Source organism: Artemia franciscana, chromosome 1, assembly GCF_032884065.1.
Source record: "Artemia franciscana chromosome 1, ASM3288406v1, whole genome shotgun sequence".
Lineage (NCBI taxonomy): Eukaryota > Metazoa > Arthropoda > Branchiopoda > Anostraca > Artemiidae > Artemia > Artemia franciscana.
Genome location: NC_088863.1, coordinates 9,688,176 through 9,710,778, shown reverse-complemented (window position 1 = coordinate 9,710,778; position 22,603 = coordinate 9,688,176). Strand labels below are relative to the sequence as shown.

The following is a 22,603-nucleotide window of genomic DNA, read 5'->3' as shown; positions in this document are numbered from 1 at the left end:
TATATAAGTTTCATCAAGATTAGTCTTACCCATCAAAAGTTACGAGCCTGGGAAAATTTGCCTCATTTTATAAAATAGGGGGAAACACCCCCTAAAAGTCATATGATCTTAACGAAAATCACACCGTCCGATTCAGCGTATCAGAGAACCTTGTTGTAGAAGTTTCAAGCCCCTATCTACAAAAATGGTGAATTTCGCATTTTTTGCCAGAAGAGAAATCACGGATGCGTGTTTATTTGTTTTTTGTCTTTTTTTTACCCAGGGGTGATCGTAACGACTCAGTGGTCCTAGAATGTCGCGAAAGGGCTCATTCTAACGGAAATTAGAAGTTCTAGTGTCCTTTTTAAGTGACCAAAAAAATTGAGGGCACCTAGGCCCCCTCCCATGCTCATTTTTCCCAAAAGTCACCGGATCAAAATTCTGAGATAGCCATTTTATTCAAAATAGTCGAAACACCCAATAACTATATCTTTGGGAACGACTTACTCCCCCGCACTCCCCGTGGGAGGGGCTGCAAGTTACAAACTTAGACCTGTGTTTACATATAGTAATGGTTACTGGGAAGTGTACAGACGTTTTAAGGGGGAATTTGTATGGTTTGGGGGAGATATTTGAGGGTAGAGGGTTACCGGGGAGGATCTTTCCATGGGGGAAGAGACTTTCAATGGAGAGGGCGCAGGATTTTCTAGCATTATTTAAAAAACAGTGAAAAAATAAATATGAAAAGTTTTTTCTACTGAAAGTGAGAAGCAGCATTAAAACTTAAAGCGAACAGAGATTATTACGCAGATGAGGGGTTTACCTTCTCCTAATACCTCGCTCTTTACGCTAAAGTATTTTTAGTAATTTCAACTATTTGTTCTACGGCCTTTGTGATTCAGGGGTCATTCTTAAGGAATTGGGACAAAATTCAAGCTTTAATGTAAAGAGCGAGGTATCGACGATGGGTGAGCCCCCTCATATACGCAATAAAAACATACGAATATAGAAGTTCGCTCCGTAATTTAATTCGTAAGTTACGTATATGTTTTACTTATGAAAAGGTTCGTAAAAAATTATAAGTTATAGTTGCCTTTTTAAGTAATCAAAAAATTGGAGGGCAACTATGCCTCTTCCTTCGCTCCTTTTTTCTCAAAATCATCCGATTAAAACTATGAAAAAACATTTAACCCCAAAAAATTAATGTGCAAATTTCGTTTTAATTATTTATGTGCGGAGAGCCAAGATCGAACCATGCTTTAATTCAAAAACGTCCTGAAATTAAAAAAAACAAGTTTTTTTAAATGAAAGTAAGGAGCGACATTAAAACTTAAAACGATCAGAAATTACTCCGTATTTGAAAGGGGCTTTTCCTCCTCAAAGCCCCGCTCTTTACGCTAAAGTTTGACTCTTTTTCTTAACTCTACATTTTAAAGCAGTAAAAAACTTTAGCGTAAAGAGCGGGGTGTTGAGGAGGAAAAGCCCCTTTTAAATACGGAGTAATTTCTGTTCGTTATATGTTTTAATGTCACTCCTTACTTTCTTTTAAAAAAACTTGTTTTTTTGTTTAATCATAATCCAGAGTCAACTACAAACCTGGCTGTATATTCTTGGCCATACGAAATTAGAATTTTTTTTAGAGAGTTGTGGACAGGGAAAGAGTTTGAATAAAAGCAAACATTTTAATGAAAAAATAGAAAGTTTTTTGAAGGGTCAAGAAATTCAGACATGGAAATTAAAGGAAGGTGTAGCAGTTTCTCCTGAAAGTTAACTTTCGAGTCAGGAAGACACGGGAGAATCTATTATTTTAAAAGTTGACTTAAAAAAATGATGTTCTAAAGGGGCTTATAATTATCAAACATGTCATAAAATAAGTTTGGCTTTTTGTCCCAATTCCTTATGAATGATTCCAAAGTAGTTAAAGCTGTAGCGTAAAGAGCAAGGGGTTGAGGAGGGGGCTGCCCCCTCCATATAGGAAATAATCTCTTTTCATTCTAAGTTTCAATGTTGGTTCTACTTTCTGTTAAAAAAAATAATTTTTTCCTTAATCTAATAGAAGTGGTTGCAAGGGTTTTATTTTTAATTTAGTTCGGCGTGGTACTAACAAAGTCTAGAAACGGCGTCTAGATGATTATCAGCTATAGGACGTCCATTTAATAGAAAAAGTCGCTTTGTAAGATCAACGTTGTGTTTTCAGGCACCTGGTTTGAAGCGTGTTTTGAGCGGGTTACTCATTGTAATGCGCCCGAATAGTATCAAACAGTTCGTGGTAACGAACTGTAGTAAGGAGCGACCCGGCTAAATAGTAACCAAAACTCTAAAAAATGGATACCAATTTTGATACCTATTGATTTGAAAAAAAAAATGATACCAATAGCTATATAAAAAGAATTGCATTTTAATGCTGATTTTAATTATATAAGGTTCATAAAGTTTAGTCTTACCCCCTCAAAAGTTACGAGCCTGAGAAAATTTGCGTTATTTTAGAAAATAGGTGGAAACACCCCTAAAAGTCATAGAATCTTAACGAAAATCACACCATCAGATTCAGCGTATTGGAGAACCCTACTGTAGAAGTTTCAAGCTCCTATCTACAAAAATGTGGAATTTTGTATTTTTTGCCCGAAGGAAGATCATGGATGCGCGTTTATTTCTTTGTTCGTTTGTTTGTTTGTTTTTTGTTTTTTTTTTCCCAGGAGTGATCGTATCGACCCAGTTGTCCTAGAATGTTGCGAGAGGGCTCATTCAAACAGAAATGAAAAGTTCTAGTGCCCTTTTTAAGTGACCAAAAAATTGTTGGGCACCTAGGCCCCCTCCCACGCTAATTATTTTCCCAAAGCCAACGGATCAAAATTCTGAGATAGCCATTTTGTTCAGCGTAGTCGAAAAACCTTATAACTATGTCTTTGGGGACGACTTACTCCCCCACAGTCCCCGTGGTAGGGGCTACAAGTTACAAACTTTGACCAGTGCTTACATATAGTAATGGTTATTGGGAAGTGTACAGGCGTTTTCAGGAGGAACTTTCCATCGAGGAATTTGTCATGTAGGAGGAAGAAAATTTCCATGAAGGAAGCGCAGGATTTACTAGCATTATTAAAAAAAAACAATGAAAAAATAAATATGAAAAGTTTTTTTTTTCAGCTGGAAGTAAGGAGCAGCATTAAAACTTAAAACGAACAGAAATGATTACCCATATGAGGGGTTCACCTCCTCCTAATACCCGGCTCTTTACGCTAAACTATTTTTAGTAATTTCAACTATCTATTCTACGGCTTTTGTGATTCAGGGGTCATTCTTAATGAATTGGGACAAAATTTACGCTTTAGTGTAAAGAGCGAGGTACTGACGAGGGGGCGAATCCCCTCATATATGTAATAAAAATATGAGAATACAAAGTTCTTTACGTAAGCTAATTTATATGTTCCGTATATTTTTTACTAATAAAAAGATTCGTAAAAAATTAAAAGTTCTAGTTGCCTTTTTAATTAACCGAAAAATCGGAGGGCAACTAGGCTTCCTCCTCCGCTCTTTTTTTTCAAAATCATTCGATCAAAATTATGAGAAAGCCATTTAGCCAAAAAAAAAAAATAAAAAATAAATATGCAAATTTCGTTTTAACTATTCCTCTACGGAGAGCCAAAATCAAAACATGCTTTGATTCAAAAACGTTCAGAAATTAAATAAAAAAATAAGTTTCTTTAACTGAAAGTAAGGAGCGACATTAAAACTTAAAAAGAACAGAAATTACTTCGTATATGAAAGGGGCTGCTTCCTTATCAACGCGCCGCTCTTTACTCTAAAGTTTTTTGCTGTTTTAAAAAGAAGAGTTGAGAGAAAGAGTCAAACTTTAGCGTAAAGAGCGGCGCGTTGATGAGGAAGTATCCCGTGTAGAACTCCGTGTTGGATGTCGGTGGCCTGAAACAAGGCTCAACAACCTTCTGCAGTAAAGCTTTTATCAACTCTGAGAATTCCCGGAGCTAGTGCAGTGATGTCAATTCCTAAAAGTCTTTTTGGGGATTAATTCTTTTAATGAAGATGAACAAAAAAAATGAATAATATTGAACAAATATACCTAAAAAAGTGCAATATATTGTTTCAAGGGATTTTTCAAAATCTTGTGGGGGGGGGGGGGGTGGGTAATCACTGTGTCTCTCCCAATGAGGCTACTGATCTGGTTCTTGCTCTTCTGAAGTTATGTCAGTAGTAGAAGTTGCAGATCCCCCCCTCCGTTCAAAAAAAATGACCGCATCCAGTCACAGTCGTATACAGTCGTATATATATATATATATATATATATATATATATATATATATATATATATATATATATATATATGTATATATATATATATATATATATATATATATATATATATATATATATATATATATATATATATATATATATATATATATATATATATATATATATTATCTATCGATTTTGCATGATATTGCTGCTATCTTCTTTAGATGCGATTAAATATAAAAAAAACAAGTTTTTTGAAATGAAAGTAAGGAGCGACATTTAAACTTAAAACGAACAGAAATTATTCCGTATATGAAAGGACTTTTTCCTCCTCGACGCCCCACTCTTTACGCTAAAGTTTTTTATTGTTTTAAAAAGTAGAGTTGCGAGAAAGAGTCAAACTTTAGCGCAAGGAGCGGGGTGTCGAGGAGGAAAAGCCCCTTTCATATACGGAGTAATTTCTGTTCGTTTTAAGTTTTAATGTCGCTGCTTACTTTCATTTCAAAAAACTAGTTTTTTTTTATTTAATTTCTAAAAGTTTTTGAGTTAGTTCATGTCTGATTTTGGCTCTCCGTACATAAATTATTAAAATGAAATTTGCATATTAATTCTTTTTTTGGCTAAATGACTTTCTCTTAGTTTTGATCAGACGATTTTGAGAAATAAGGGGTAGTGAAGGAGGCCTAGTTACCCTCCAATTTTTCGGATACTTAAAAAGGCAACTAGAACTTTTGATTTTTAACGAACGTTTTTATCAGTAAAAAATATACGTAACTTAAGAATTAACATACGTAACAAATTTTTATCTATATATATATATATATATATATATATATATATATAAATATATATATATATATATATATATATATATATATATATATATATATATATATATATATATATATATATATATATATATATATAAATAAGTTGTCTGTGTGTGTGTGTGTGTGTGTCGAGTGACGTCATGTTTGCCGACTGACGTCATTATAAGGATTGAGCTGTATGCGTCATGAAGTTGTTTGTCGACTGACGTCATGTTTGTCAACTGATGAAATTACATACCGGGACACAAATGACGACCGGGACACAGGGAATATACATGACGACCGGGAACCTCAAAGAGAAATTACAGACTGGGACACCCGGACACAAATCACGACCGGGACACAGGGAATATAAATGACGACCGGGACATAGGGACACAACTACAACGGGGACGCCGGGGGCACAGGCGGGATAGGACACAGGGAATATAAATGACGACCGGGACACTCAAAGAGAAATTACAAACTGGAATACCGGGACACAAATGACGACCGGGACACAGGGAATATAAATGACGACCGGGACACAGGGGCACATCATTAGAATAATGAGGTATAGATCTGAATACGGATTGTTTTTCCCATGGACAATTATATGTTGCATGTTCAAGAGTCAGTAAACCTGACAATCTATTTATATGCACAGACAATGGGACAGCGAAGAGTGTTGTATATTCGCATGTTTTACGTAGTTAAAAACACACACACATATATATATATATATATATATATATATATATATATATATATATATATATATATATATATATATATATATATATATATATATATATATATATATATATTCACAGGTGGGACACAGGGACACAACTACAATGGCGCGTAACTAATATGGCGCGTAACGACTTACGCGCGCGAGGGGGCTTGGGGGGGGCAAAACGCCACCCCAACAGCTAGTATTCTTATATTTTTGATTAAATATATGAGGGGATTCGTCCCCTCGTTAATACCTCGCTCTTCACACTAAATCTTAAGTTTTGTCCCAATTCTTTAAGAATGACCCCTGAATCAGAAAGGCCGTAGAATAAATAGTTGAAATCGCTAAAAATAATTTAGCATAAAGAGCGAAGTATTTATTTCCTCCTAAATACCTCGCTCTTTATGCTAAAGTATATTCAGAACCTCTCATATGCGTAAAAATCTCTGTTCGTTTTAAGTTTTAATGCTTCTCCTTACTTTCAATTGAAAAAACTTTTTCATTTTTATATTTTCATTGTTTTTTTTTTTTAATAGTAATGCTAGAAAATCCTGCGCCCTTTTCATTGAATTTCTCTTCCCCCGTGAAATATTCCTCCAAGGAAAGATCCTCCCATATAGCCCCCTCCCCTGAACCCTACACCCAAACAAACAAATCCCCCTGAAAACGTCGGTACACTTCCCAATTACCATTACTGTATGTAAACATTGGTCAATGTTTGTAACTTGCAGCCCCTCCCCCAGGGACTGTGGGGGGGGGGGGTAAGTCATCCCCAAAGACATAGTCATTATATTTTTCGACTCTGCGGAACAAAATGGCTATCTCAAAATTTTGATCCGTTGACTTTGGGAAAAAAATGAGCGTGGGAGGGGGCCTAGGTGCCCTCCAATTTTTTTGGTCACTTAAAAAGGGCACTAGAACTTTTCATTTCCGTTAGAATGAGCCCTCTTGCAACACTCTTGGACCACTTGGTCGATACGATGACCCACTCTTTACGCCAAAGTCCCACTCTTCTCATGTCCCACTCTCTACGCCAAAGTTTTTATTGTTTTAAAAAGTAGAGTTGTGAGAAAGAGTCAAACTTTAGCGTAAAGACCGAAGTGTTGAGGAGGGGACAGCCCGTTTCATATACGGAATAATTTCTGTTCGTTTTAAGTTTTAATGTCGTTCCTTACTTTCAGTAAAAAAAATCTTTTTTGTATTTAATTCTGCATTTATTTAATTCTACATGAATAATTAAAACGAAATTTGCTTATTAAGTTTACTTTTTTTTTTGGCTAAATCACTTTCTCAAAGTTTTGATTGGACGATTTTGAACAAAAAGGGGCGGGGGAGGGGGCGTAGTTGCCCTCCAAATTTTATGGTTAATTAAAAAGGCCACTAGAACTTTTAATTTCATTTACGAACGTTTTTATTAGCAATAAATATACGCAACTTACAAATTAACTTACGTAACGAACTTCTATATTCGAATACTTTTATTACGTATACAAGGTGGTTCGCCCCCCTTGTCAGTACCTCGCTTTTCACGCTAAAGTTCAAATTTTGTTCCAATTCTTTAAGAATGACCCCTTAACCACAAAGTCCGTTTAATTAGAATAAATAGCTCTTTTGAAATTACTAAAATACTTTGGCGTAAAGAACGAGGCATTGAGGAGGGAACGAACCCTCTTATATCTGTAATAAATTATTGTTCGTTTTAAGTTTTAATATTGATCCTTACTTTCAGTTTAAAGAACTTGTTTTTATTTAATTTTTCATTGTTTTTTTTTTTAAATAACGATGGAAAATTTAGCAGCCCCTTCATGGAAAGTCTCTTCCTCCATGAAAAATTCCTCCATGAAAAGATCGTCTCACGTAACCCCCTCCTTCCGCCCCCCCTCACTGACATAAAAATGCCCCCTTAAAATGTCTGTTTACTTCCCAATAACTAATGCTATATGTAAAGATATGGCAAAGTTCATAACTTGCAGCCCTTCCCCAGGAACTGTTGGGGATTAAGTCGTCCTCAAAAACATTGTTATTAGATTTTTTGACTATGCTGAACAAATTAGCTGTCTCAAAATTTTGATCCATTGACTTTGGGAATAAATGAACATGGGAGGGTGCCTAGTTGCCCTCCAATTTTTAGGTCACTTAGAAAGGGCACTAGAGCTTTTAACTTGCATTAAATTGTTCCCTCTCGCACCATATTAGAATCACTGGGTCGATACAATCACCCCTGGGGAAAAAAACAAATAAACACGCATCTATTATCTTTCTTCTGGCAGAAAATACAAAATTCTATATTTTTGCTGAGAGGAGCTTGAAACCTCTACAGCAGGGTTCTCTGATACGCTGAATCTGATGGTGTAAATTTCGTTAAGATTCTATGACTCTTAGGGGGGTATTTTCTTCTTTTTTCGAAAATAAGACAAATTTTCTCAGTCTCATAACTTTTGATGGGTATAACTGAGCTCGATGAAATTTGTATATTTAAAATCAGCATGTTCGATTCTTTTGATGTATATTGGTATAAAAATTCCGTTTTTTACACTTTCGGTTACTATTAAGCCGGGTCGCTTCTTACTACAGTTGTTACCACGAACTGTTTGATAAAACATGCTAACTCTGGAGTAAAACAAAATATTGAATGCTTCCTTTTTTTTAGTTCCAGTCGTTTAATGCGCAATATTGCGGAGAAGCAGAGACGGGACAAGCTGAATGGTTTTATCAACGAGTTGAGCGCCCTTGTCCCAACAGTTGCACAGGCTCCGCGCAAATTGGACAAAACGTCTATTCTTCGTTTAGCAGCATCCTACTTACGATTCTACCAAAGTGAGTTTTTTTTTAGTTTTCTTGAAAAACTGATTTAAAAAATACCCCCTGATCTCAGATAGAGATAAGCGGGAATTGGGAAACAATCTAGGATTTTGGGGAGGGGGCAGAGGCCCACCACCTACGTGTCTCCCTGCTTGAGTTCTTATTTTGTGAATTGCCGAAGGTTAGTAAGATTTCTAAAAACGGAGTTTTCCTTAGCCAAGTGATTTTCGATACATTTACTTCTCAAGCATTAGGATCAAAATGTAATTTTTGATGTTAATACACCCCCCCCCTCTCCAAACAAAGACTTTTCTTGTACAACCAACCAGCAGAAGTCGAAAAGACGGTAAAATGTTTTCCAGTTTTTCCAATCTTCTGCAGAAACTATGTCTCGTAAAGCCCTGCTCCAGTGTTTTCATTCGGCTTGATGTAGAAAGAAGTAGACGAGCCCAAAAATAAATAGATTGGAAGTAGAGACAGTTTCAAATATAAGTAGAAAATAAGTAGTTTATGCATGAATTGCTTGAAGAATTTGAATAAGAAATTAGATTTTCCGAGGCTCACATAAGGATTTTGTCAAATAAATTACTCTAATTGTAAGACCGACACAGAAATCGATTGGGATAAAATCGGATAACATACTGGCTTGCTAAGCCAAATGTGATAGAACCAAAAAATATTTCAATTTTTTCCGGCTATAAATCACTTCAAAACATTGCTTCACATTTCAAATCTGAAGAGGAAACATCGGCTTTAGCATTCTGACGCTGTCACGCTGGATTGAACCCGCCTCAAACGTTTTTTAAGCAAATCGTCAATGACCGTGTGGCTGTGACCGCTTTTTTCATTTTAGTCCGCACTTCGTCTGATGAGTGGTTCAAAAGGTTACACTGGCTAGCCGATTGCACTTTTCAGTCTTAATCGATTTTCTGTCTACTGAGGCATTGGAAATTACAAATAGAATTAAAATTTGGCTACTTTCAAAGCTTTTTCGAACTTCTTACGACCAGTAGGTGTTTTTACACTTACGGCGAATTTCCAGAACAGAACTTGGTCAACACTTTCACAATCCATGCCATCTGTGGTGAATGCTAAGCCCATTTTCGGTACTCCCTTTCAATGCTTGCATTTTTTCACGAAGGAAGTCCAAAGGATGTGAAAAAAGGTTGCAAGTTTTAGCTTCTCCTGGAAGAGCAAAAGACGGATTCACAAGCTCAAAAAACTTGCATATTTCACCTTCAAATGGAATCTTTTCCGAGTTTGTGTTATTGCTTCTTTGTAGTATTACCTAGTCATACTCTTTTTCGACCGACTTTTTCACTCGACTCTTACTCGACTTTTTCGCTGCTTTCGACGAACTGGGTATCAGACATCAAATTTGAAAGGCGACTTTGGCGTTCAACCCAAGATACACTTGGTCAAGCTTTGGGTAAGAAGCAGCAAGGAAATTTATACATAATGTCTTCGCTACAGATTCTACTTTTTTTTCCAACTTGAAAAAAATGAGCGCCCCACTCTGAAAAAGCGTATTAAATTCTTTGAATATTGCAAAAGCATATTCTACAAACTTCATCAATACCCACTTATAAGGAATCCATAACGTCGATAAAATCTGGTTGTTACCATGCAACAGGTCTTCGACTACTAAATCCGTTCAGTAAAGATTCAAGGCGTCCCATTGCTCCAGCAGGTCTCTTATAGTTTGATGAAAAAAGCAGTCGTGCAGGAGCAAGAGCAACAAACTTTCCTTCAGGGACTTGGGTGACTATTTGAAATTGCTCGTCTACATGTACTCGCTTGGCACTGTGCCTAAAATTTGAAGTTACAGTTCAGCAAAAATCCTCAAGTCCTTTAGGCAGCTTTTTGCAGGCATATTGAGCGCACAAATGGGCAAGATGGCACGAGCACTTCACTGCCACAACTCGAAGATATATGGTTTTGGTGAGCGTTGACAAACTATGACAACAGCCCATCACAGAGCAAGTTGTGTCTGCACAAAAGCCGACCCAGATCCGTAAGTCAACGCCTTCCTTTTCCGGTGATTACAAACATTGGCTTAGTTTGCCAAATATCCCTTCTGCATTACTGTCTGGGCAAGAAAATATATCGAGCACATCAAACTTTGTCTCTAAAGCACCATAAGCAAAAGTGACACAAATCGCCAGCTGTTTATCAGCATACACGTACGTGGTTTCATCCACGGTTATAGAAAATTGGTACTTTTCAACATGTCGACTAAGTCTTCCTTGAATTTTGGTCGAACTGCCTGACGCACCGCGTTTGCCACTTTCTGTTTGCGTAGAACACGCTTACTCAGTAGGTCAGGCCCTGGTAAAGACTTTGGTAAGTTTGTGAGGTTGTTGACTGCATAATTCAAGCATCCACAGAAGCGGGTCAGTTTTCTTTAGTATTGCTTTTTTATTGCTATATGACTCAATTTTCAGTTTTATCTGTCTTTTCCAGATTTGGGAAAGCTGGCTCCAACTTTGCTACACCCCCAAGATTTTGTCAAAATTACACCATTGGTTGGGGTATGGATCTAGCGATCTACTAAGGATGTTGTTGCAAACCATTGACTGGAAGACCTGTATTCCCCTTTTATTCAAAATACTTAACAAGTTTAAAAATTAAGTGCATGTGTATCACATTTAAAAAATAGTGAATTATCTGAATAATAGTCACATAGGTGGGACAAAACCGTGATCAAAAATATATCCAAGCAGGAATCGAACGCAAGAAATTGATTTGAATCCCAGCGCTCTACTAACAGAACAATGACTAAAAATTTAACTGAATCTATTGGTGGTAGTAGGACCACTCCAGTTAAGGGTTTTGGCACATAATTGTTAAAATGATATTGTTTGATACTTCCAGGCTTTTCTACTTAAGAAGTGTCTCCAAAAGTGTTGTTTTTAGTGCTAAATGGCACTTACGGATGGTAGAATTGGTAAAAAAAAATAACATAGATATGAGCAAAACGTTTCAAATGAGCCATTAAAATTCACTCTTAAAAATTCTGATACCCCACTAGCCCCAGCTGTTCCACTTGAGACATGGCACCAAAAGTACCGTTTTAGTGCCATTTGGAACTTGCAGATGGTGGAATTTATAGAAATAATGTATATAAGAGCAATATGTTTATATGAGCTATTAAAAATCTGTCTACGATGTTCTGGTAGCCTCACTCCTTGAGAATGGCACAAAAACTGTCATTTTATCATCTGAAAGTGCCATATAGCAGTAGCAGGTGGTGGAATTTATAAAAAGCAGCTAGATAGCAGAAATAGCTTTTGAATAAGTCATTAAGAATCTCTCTATGATGTTCTGGTAACCTGCCAGCCCAGGTAAACGAGAGAGACCGATCAATGCTACCCATATAAAAAAGTAATTTTCCTTGTTGTTCAAGATGGGGAGCTTTAATTCTTCTCTACAAGGCTTTTAACCATGCTGATTCAAATGGTAGACTTTTTGCTTTGATCTGACACCATTTTTGAGGGTTTCAGGCTTTTATTTGAAATCACCATAAATTTATTTTCCCAATAAACTTTTACTTTTAATACAAATAAAATAATAGTTATCATTCCTAAATCAGGGTCAGATGACAATTTTTTTCACCTGGCAGTTTTTTAAAACGGGTTTTTCAACTTTCGGTTACTATGGATTGTGTTTCGCTTTTTACTAGGTTGTAGCTACTGCTGCAACCATGAAAGTGGAAAAGTTGAAATGAGAATGGGTGGGGAATGGTGTGACAGAAACCGACAGAGATAGACAGAAACAGATAATACAAGCCTTGGCTGACCAGTTTCAAATTTACTGCTTTACTTTTTTTAGGAAACGTCCGTCCAGACTCACAACTTTTGGTCCACTTTTCCGTTTTTAGGGACCTTTGGACCCCCAAAAACGGGAATTTCAAAAGTGGAAAAATGGAAATGGAAAAGCAGGTACTCACGGCCTATTTTCCCGCTTTCACTTTTCCGCCATTCCATTTAGTGGCGTGTCCGGACGTGCTTTTAACAGTTTTGAAAAAAGCGAAAAAACTCTCTGATAAATTTACTTCAGAAAAAATAAAAAAATAAAACACCTTAAAAGAGGATGCTGATGTGCACGTGATGAAAATCAGCCCATTATATTTGAAGTTATTCATTTGTAGAAAATGATAAAAACAGAATATATTTACCATTCTCTCGATCTAAGAGGAAGCTGGAGGTGGGGGGAAGCAGAAGAGGAACCTGGGATTCCATATTTCACCATCCCAATGGCTCTGTAGCTGCTGACACTATAGTAAACTGGTGAACAAAACGTCACTAATTCAGGAAGTTTTAGCCAGAATGGCCTAATGGAAGTTTTAGCCAGAATGGCCAGAATGGCCTTAAAGACTGCACCAAGTGTTTACGATAATAAGCAGGTTATGAAATAAACCAAATTGCTTCCAGGTCAGTCCCTTTGGGAATTGTATTACCTTGATATACTGAAGATTCCGCTGCCGACAAAGATGTTACTGCTAAAGGCAATTGCGCCCTTTCATTCTATAAAACATTAGTCCTGTAGGATTTTAATTCAACGGAATCAAAACCAAATAATTGGCTGGCACAAAAACTGAAGCCTCCAAAAATAAGTAGAAAGTAAGTAGATCAATATATTTTATACTTGGAAGGAGGAAAGCCCAAAAACAAGTATTCTACTGCCAAAATAAGTAGAAGTGGAAGCACTGCCCTGTTCGCACATTTGCGAACAGGGCACAGTTTAAACAGAAACTACGCATCAGTTTCTAGCTCTGACCACTTTGGGACAACTAGGGCCGCAGATAAAAAAGAAAAAAATAAATTATGACTGGTAGATAATGATTATGCCTGTGCATTCGAAGAAATGTTAAGGTCAGCCTTCCTCGGACAACTCATGATTGGATACCAGATGGCCGAAGAAGTTGATATCTTCTAAGAAACTCCTTACGGCGAACTTTTGATTGAGATCTGATTACGGTTGAGACATTGTTAATACCATAATGGGAAGTCATCGCCACAACCTGGGACATCTTCGGGACGAATAGAGGCGCTTTGTCGACGCTCTTTTGGCCATCAATGTCTCTGTATAATATGAGGTCTAAAGTAAAGTAAGATGGCTAGAGCGACGAAATATGATAGCTTGCCCAAGATTGCGGTTTTTGGCCATCTAACTGGTGCCAAACGAAAAGCGGATCGTCCCCGGATGGAGTGGGAAGAGGTCATAAAGAAGGATCTAAAGACAATGGGGTTTCATTGAAGGGGGTAACAAGTGAAGCTTTGAATTGGCATGGGTGGAAGAGAGCGTGCGTATCAATGTTGGCCTCAGGCAGTTTGGCGCTGAAGTAAACCGTTGTTAATAGTACTACTATTAGTAATACTTTAGGTTATATCTTTATCTCTAGCTAAGTATGCATTCGAATTGGACATACCATATAACCTTGGCTTGTTGAAGAACTTGTTTATTTAGCGATTTAATTGAAAACCTCGTGGCAAATGGTCTCTTATGCAGCGAACCATCTTCGTTTCTTACAGTCATCCTTGAGGCCTGTTTATTACGAATGTGAAGGTAATATTGCGATTGAAAAAAAAACAAACAAGTTTTTTAAACTAAAGGCATGGGGTGACATTAAAACTTGAAACGAACGGAAATTATTCAGCATATGTGGGGGATGCCCCATCCTCAATCCCTCGCCTTCAAGCTAACGTTTTTCAGAAAGTGTCTAATTCTAGTTAAACAGCCCTTGCGTTTCAGGAGTTGTTCTTAAAGAATTGGAACAAAAAGTCAAACTTTAGCGTCAAACGCGAGATATTGAGGAGAAGGCAGTCACTCTAACTTGTGGAATCAATTCTTTTCGTTTTAAGTTTGAATGTTGCTCCTTATTTTCAGTTGGAAAAAACTTGTTTCTTTATTTGTTTTCTGATATTTTCAGATCATCCCGGAATTCCCCCTCCCTGTGAAATGTTTTCCCCGGAAATTACCCCCCCCCCTTCTCCCTCGGAAAGTTACTCTGTCGGAAAATTTAACCATGGAGAATTTCTCCAGCGGAATCCCCCCCTGCGACGGGAATATCCTCCAGACAATTATAATCGCCTTGAAAATCTCTACCGGAAGATTCTCTTGGATCATCTCCACATGTAAAATTCGGTCGAAAAAAAAAGGCAAGTATGACAAACAAATAGAATTTCGGAAAGGAATTCTGGTAAATTTCCTTCGTGCAAAATTTCCCTTAGAAAATACCGCTGAAAACTTCCCTTCCCATAAAAAATTCTCCCCATTGAAAATTCATCCCCCACATATCCCCACTCCCCTTAAAAATGTTTGTATACTTCCCAATATCAAATACAATTTGTGAACAATGGGCAAGTTTCGTAACTTATAGCCCTTTCCCCAGCTGCTGGGGGGTGGGGGGGGTGGGGCGGGGTTCTTGTCATCCCCAGAGGTATAGTTAATCTTTCAGCTATGCTGAACAATGGCTATTTAAAAAATTTTATCGGATGATTTTTGGGGAAAAGAACGGAAGAGGAAGGCTTGTTGCTCTCTAGTCTTTTTGGTCACATAGAAAGGGCACTAATACTTTTAATTTTCGTATGAATGAGCCCTCTCCCAATCTTCTAGGACCATTGGATGCGCCAACCCCTGGGAAAAAGCAACAACAAATAAATACGTATCCGTGATCTTTCTTCCGGCAAAAAACACAAAACTCCATATGTTTGCAGATAAGAGCTTGAAACCTTCACAGTATGCTCTACTACGCTGAATTCGATGGTATCATTTTGATTTAGAATCGTTAGTATATTGAGGTTTTCCCCCCTTTTTTGATAACCAGGCATATTTTTCCATGTTTGTAGCTTTTGATGAGTAACATTAAACTTAATGAATTCTATTTATTTTATAAGAATATAAAATCAAATACATGTTTCTGAAGGGGTATTTTATCTCCTCAAAATGTGGTATATAAGGATTTCTGGGTTTGCTTGTCACAAACATGAGACTACTACTGCAACATAAAAGTCTAAAATCGAGTGATATCAAGTACTTACTTCACTAATGGTCGTCATATTAAATCTTGTTGGAAATAAACTCTATACAAGGTAATGTTACTTGACTGGTTTACGGGCCCAAAGTGTAGCCCTTTAGCCCTTGATCGCATCCAAAACCACTGCTTCCCATACCTGCTGGACTTCTATTGACACGTACGTCTTCTGTATTGACATGTACGTTTTTCAACCCATTATCGCTCAGGAATTATTTAGGGAATGGTCCTGAATGATTAAATTTTAAAATAGTTGGATAATAATAAAATAAATAATAATAAATGTTGAAATAATTTAAATAATTGGTGTTAAATGTTAAACATAATTGGAATCGGATTGTGTCTTCCGATACATTTGTAATCTGCTACGGAGGAAGAAACGGAACATAAAACAACCAGAAATTAAAATAAAAGGGAGCCAAAGTGAAAATGAAGATGAATCATAGCAAATAAGGGTTGTTTTGCCACTCCTTAGATCTATAGAAGTCTAGAGTTTCATCTTGGTAATAACAAAAAAAAAAAATGTTTTAACATTAGCCTATAGATACTACCCTAAATTTAAGAATTTTTTTTGTATATCGTTATATTTTGTGTTAATCAATTTATTTTTGTGTCTAATAACTATAAAATGTCAGGTACGGTACCTTTCGTTTAAACTTAATTTTTCAAATCTATAGGAAATCAGTTTGATATACCAGGCTGTAAATTTAAGTTTTTTTTTCTCTGAAGTGAAACTAACATTCTATCCTTCCTGAGAGTTTTCCACACTAAGTTAAATTTTATTAAGATCCGGTCACCCGCTCTTAGGTTAAAAATACCTCGGTTTTTCTGATTTTTACAAATTAACGACCCCCAGCTCCTCCAAAGAGAACGGATCCGTTCCAATTATGTCAATCACGTATCTATAACTTGTGCTTATTCTTCCCATCAAGTTTTATCCTGATCTCTCCACTCTAAACGTTTTCCAAGATTGCCGGTTTCCAAGATTTCTCTTCCCCCCTCCAACCCTCTATGTCCCCGGATCCGATTCGAATTGAAAATGGGGCATCTGAGACATAAGATTCTTCTATGTATCAAGTTTCTTTAAGGTCCAATCACCCATTCGTAAGATACATCGATTTTCACGTTTTCCAATAATTCTGGTTTCCCCCTCCAACTCCCTCCAATGTCAACGAATGAGGTCGGGATTTGAGATAAGAGTTCTAAAGTACAAGATCCTTCTTAATATCAAATGTCATTAAGATGTGATCACCCGTTCGTAAGTTACAAATGCCTCATTTTTGCTAATTTTTCCGAATTGCTCCCCCCAACTCCACCAAAGAGACCGGATCTGGTCCAGTTATGTCAGTCTCGTATCTTTTACTTGTGCTCATTTTTCCTACCAAGTTTCATCCTGATCTCTCCGCTTTAAGCGTTTTCCAAGATTTCAGGTTCCCCCTCCCCCCAATGACGCTGGATGCAGTCGGAATTTAAAATAAGATACCTGAGTTACGAGGTCCTTCTAAATATGAAATTTCATTAAGATCCAATCACTCCTTCGTCAGTTAAAAATACCTAATTTTTTCTAATTTTTTAGAATTAACCCTCCTCCCCCTAACTCACCCAAAGAGAGCGGATCCGTTACGGCTATGATACTCACGTATTTAGAATCTGTGCTTATTTTTCCCACTAAGTATCATCCCGATCCCTCCACTCTAAGCGTTTTCCAAGATTTTAGGTTCCTCCCCAAACTCCCCCCAATGTCACCGAATGCGGTCGGGATGTAAATTAAGAGCTTTGGGACACAATATCCTTCCAAACATCAAAGTTCATTAGGATCCGACCACTCCTTCGTAGGTTAAAAATGCCTCATTTTTTCTAATATTTTAGAATTAATCCCCTCCCCCAGCTCCCCCAAAGAGAGTGGATCCGTTCCGGTTGTGTCAATCACGTATCTAGGACTCGTGCTTATTTTACCCACCAAGTTTCATCCCGATCCCTTCACTCTAAGCGTTTTCCAAGGTTTTAGGTTCTCCCCCAACTTCCTCCCCCCAATGTCACCGGATCCGGTTGGGATTTAAAATAAGAGCTCTGAGGCACGATATTCTTCCAAACATCAAATTTCATCAAAATCTGATCACCCGTTCGTAAGTTAAATATACCTCATTTTTTCTAATTTTTTCGATCTACCGTCCACTCACTCACTCCTCTCAGATGATCGAATCGGGAAAACAACAATTTCTAATTTAATTTGGTCTGGTTCCTGATACGCCTGCCTAATCTCATCGTCCTAGCTTACCTGGAAGTGCCTAAACTATTAAAACCGAGACAGACAGACAGACAGACCGACCGACCAACAGAATTTGCGATCGCTACATGTCACTTGGTAGATACCAAGTGCCGTAAAAACCCTGACTATATGAGTAGTGACAATACAGGCGCTGTTACGGGAGAGGCTTACCATGTCTGTCATTACAAAGTTTTAGTGATTTCGTGGTCTTATCCCTTGTCTTTTATGTAGTTGATTGTTTCGGTTCGTATTTTGTCTGTTGAATTTCTAAAAATTTATTGCTCCACTATTTCTTGATGTTTCTTGTAGGGCCAAATTAATTATTCTTATTATAACAATATAAAGTTTGCAAGAAATTTGATAAGAACGCCGTCAACTATGTTTTGTTACATAAATTAAAGTAAAACGAGGCAATGTAATATAGAAATTGCAATATAATAAAATAAATATAAAATAAATGATAAAATAAAATAATAATATAAAAAGAATATAAATAATAAATAAACAAATATGAAATAAAAAAAATAATTGTAATATAAAAGGAATAATCTTATCCAAGAAGTTAAATCCTCGAGCGTGCTTTAAATTTATTTTTCTGAAATTTCTCTTTCTTTCAGTAGGCATGTACAAAGGATTGTTTTGAGGGGGGCAATAGTAAAACAATACATTTTATTAGATAATTTGAATAAGAAACCCCCTCAAAATACAAGACAATTTATGATTGTTTTTGGGTTGATGGTCTGGTTTTGTTCATCTCCTTAATACCATTGACGTATTCAAGGGGTCTAGTGCATAATGTCGTAGGTTTAACCATACAATTGCATTTAATCACATCTTTTGGATTATTTTAAGATGTTTTTTAATTACATCTTTTATATTATTGCATGTTTTCCCAATAAAATCTTTGATTCTTGGAAACGAACGATATCCTTTAAAGGATATTAAAAAACTCACTTGTGTTTCGGATTTGTCGTTACTTCCCCGGGAACTTTATAAGATAGATGGAAAAAGTTCTTTATGGATTTTTTTTTTCTCTTCGACAATTCATAAAGTACCATTTAATTTTGTACGAAAGTGAGGAACTTAAGTTTTGTAGCCTAATTTAAAATATTTATTTGTATGACTGTATTAGCTGTTGGTCTGTGTAAATGTTCGGGAATGTTATCAGTTACTTTTTGTGTGCTGGCTATGTTTTCTGTAAATTATCATGATTAAGTTCTTTTTCTTTTTACCATACCTTGCTTAGTGTCTTTGTGCTATATTATGCGGTAATAAAATTCATTAATTCATTCATACAAATGAATGAATTACCACAGAGAGGTCGCTGAGAGGGAGACAAGAGGGGTACGGGTACATGAAAATAAGTTTTATGGTATCATATTTTTGTATTATACTGCAAACGCTCAAGTGCTTCATTTAATTAGAACCTGTTTCTTTGGCGCTCAATCTCAATGAAATATTGCAAAACATGATGCAAATCTAAGACTTTAGAAACAAAGTTGGGCTACATATTTGCACCTGTAGGGGTGGATGATGGCGTATAGCAAGTGTGCATGCGAAATGGGTTAGGTACAATTGTTCTGCATATTATGAAGTAAGAATTATTTTTTAAATTCAAACTGTCCAAATACTCCCCCCTCCCCCCTAATATGCAAATTATAGCCCAAATTATATATTTCCCATCTATTCAGTCACTTGTCTTTGTTTTGTCTCATACTGAGCCGAAAGAAACTAATGAAGAAACCGGTTTGTTCTTAAGTTTTACACAGCGTAAACTTGAGCGTTAGCTGTATAATACATAAGTGCCAGTTTTATATTCTAGATTTACGAATTCTTTGGCAGAGGTGAATAAGTTCTAAAACAATGACGTAAAACGAAAAGATAAAGCAGATAATTTAAGAAATGTTTCTGTTTGGCCGTCCTTAGTACAAACGAAAAAAAAATAATAAAGAAAAAATGTCGAATTAATTTATACAGAAGGAAAAAAATGACTGAAGAAAAACTTACCACAACTCTCAGAAAAGACGTTGAAACAATCAGTTATATTTCAACTCTAGATAAAAATTCGTTTTTCTAATACTATCCGTCGAGAGACAAGTTTTCGAAGTGATTTGATTTAATTCATTCTAATTAGTTAAATTTAATTAAACTGAATTTAATAAATTAGTTAACGAATTAATCTCTTTTTAACGAAAGGACAGATTTTCTTCAAGGATCTGTAGTGAAAGCTGTTCCTTCTTTGCTAGTGCCCTGAATATCTATACAATGATCACTTATCAAGATTCGCGTAGTCATTAATATCTATTTCCGCTTTCTTGATAAATACCGCTTAAATAGACCACTCCTAGGCTTAAATAGACTTAATAGGCTATTCCTAGCTGAAAACTACCCTCGTTAGGTTTCTTCATTTAATTTTAAGTTTTCTCTAGTTTTTACTAAATATCGTACATAGTTGTTAAGAAAAGAGTTATAAAAGAAAACAAGCCCTAAAATACACAATAATTGCAAAATTATGGATTTTTAAGTTGCAAAATTGTACTTCGTTTATTTATCTTCCTCATGTTCAAGGAGCGTAAAAGATAAGTAAATATTTATGAAGAAGAAAAAAAGGCAGGGAAAAATAAATACATACAATATATGAAATAACACATATTGGAAAAAAGGAAAAAAAGGAGTATTAGGCTACTAGTGACAAAATACCTAATATTGTTGTTGTGTTTAAGACACAGCTTTTTCGAAACACAAAACTATACTAGGGAGGAGGGTCAGCCAGGTATTCCTCCCCTCCTTCGTTTCGAAGTCGGTATATCATTGTTACTATCTAATAAACCTTAATGTCTAACTGTTAGTCCTGTTTTGCTACTCAGCACTTCAAATGCGGAGTAAATTGGGGTGGAAATGAGCAAAAAAAACTTGTATAAGAGTAGGTACATAATTGATGCTATATACTAAATCTCAATGTTTACCTATTTGAATATTCTCTCTGTCCTTATTTAATTTTTTATTTATTTTTGTTCTCCGTTGTTTTCCATCGTTCGCTGATGCAACCTGCACAAGTATTGTTGCATAAGAAAGAATAAAATTAAATAATTTTTCAAATGTTCCCTCCTAAACGTAGCATGCCATGTAACGAGAGTTTTTGTAACTTGCTGAGTTTTTTTTCCTTGATCTTCTTTCTGCGTCCACTAGTTCCACTGGTTAGTGGAAACTTAATTATAAGCTTTAAATCAAGATTTTAATTGTTATCAAGACCAATTTAAAATTACGTACATATAAAAACTATCTTTTTAATGAGACCTTAAACAGCTTTCTGATGTTGCAATAGTAGTTCTGTTAGTTCACTAGTTCTGTTAGTAGATTATTTATGAAAAATGTTGAAGGGCCATGGGGCCATATAGAAGAGGAGCCCTTTCAATTCTTCCAAGCCTATTCCACACCGGAAATGGTACCAAAATGAACTGAATCCGCTTTTAAATAAGTGAGCCCTTTTTCTATGGATATTCCAATGCCCCGCTAACGACGAAGAAAAAAGTTGCACTATGAAATTAAAATCTTACTTTTGCAGTTAAAAGCTACAATAATATAAGAAACATTGCCTAATTCGAAAAACTGATTCGGCAGCGTTTCTGGCAAGGTAAATTAACTAGAGCAACCCTCTTGATTTTAATGGAAGTTTTGCATTCATCTTTTGGGCTTGGATGGAGAAAAAAAAATGTAGAACCAAAAACAAGGAAAAACTTGGGCAAGAAAAAACCAGAGATAGTGCAATTGCTTCAGCCGAGACCTCTTCACAACCTCACAGTGCTCAGCACAAAACGAAGAAAAACGTGTAGAAAAATTAAAAAGAACACTATATAGATTAAAAAGGCAAAACTAAATTAATATCAAAATACAGAAACACGAAATGCAAATCAACTGCAAAAAGGCTTCAGTAGTGTAATCTTGGAACCTATTTACTCCTTAACTTTCTCTTGACGCTCCCCTACTAAGTGTAATGGAAAAATTAATACCTAAACAATGCTTAAATTCATAGAAATGTATGGGGTGTGTGTGGATGTTTCAAATTCTTTAGCAAATATAACAAGAGCTAAGAGCTCATATGGCACTTGTGACGAGGCGAGAAGAGCTAAGAGCCAAGAGATCATATGGTATGAGCTCTAACAAAATTGTATGAATCAATAGATTGATTTAAAAAGGAAAATAAGAGGCTTAATGCCGGTCAGGATTTAAAATAAGAGCTCTGAGTCACGATGTCCTTCTAAATATCAAAATTCATTAAGATCCGATCACCCACTCATAAGTTATAAATACCTAATTTTTTCTAATTTTTCCTCTCCCTTTAGCCCCCCAGATGGTCGAATCTGGGAAAACGACTTTATCAAGTCAAATTGTGAGGCTCCCTGACACGCCTATCAATTTTCGTCGTCCTAGCACTTCCAGAAGCACCAAACTCGCCAAATCATTGAACCCCTCCCCCCAACTCCCCCAAAGAGAGTGAATTCAGTACGATTCTATCAATCACGTATCAAGGACATTTGTTTATTCTATCCACCAAGCTTCATCCCGATTCCTACACTCCAAGTGTTTTTCCAAGATTTCCCCCTCCAACTCCCCTCAATGTCAAACGATCTGGTCGGGATTTGAAATAAGAGCTCTGAGACATAAATTCTTTCTAAAAATAAAATTTTATTAAGATCCGATCATCTATTCGTAAGATA

The 22,603-nt window shown here is 36.2% G+C and overlaps 1 protein-coding gene across 3 annotated transcripts in view; it reads left to right on the top strand.

Annotated features, from left to right (window-relative positions):
- The window catches only part of LOC136025188 (basic helix-loop-helix ARNT-like protein 1), a 353,837-nt gene that overhangs the window by 41,105 nt on the left and 290,129 nt on the right, over positions 1-22,603 (top strand). For all 3 annotated transcript variants that reach the window (XM_065700994.1, XM_065701018.1, XM_065701002.1), the window contains one exon: positions 8,429-8,595. In XM_065700994.1, the coding sequence (XP_065557066.1) occupies positions 8,429-8,595 (167 nt within the window). The remainder of the gene's footprint in view (positions 1-8,428; positions 8,596-22,603) is intronic.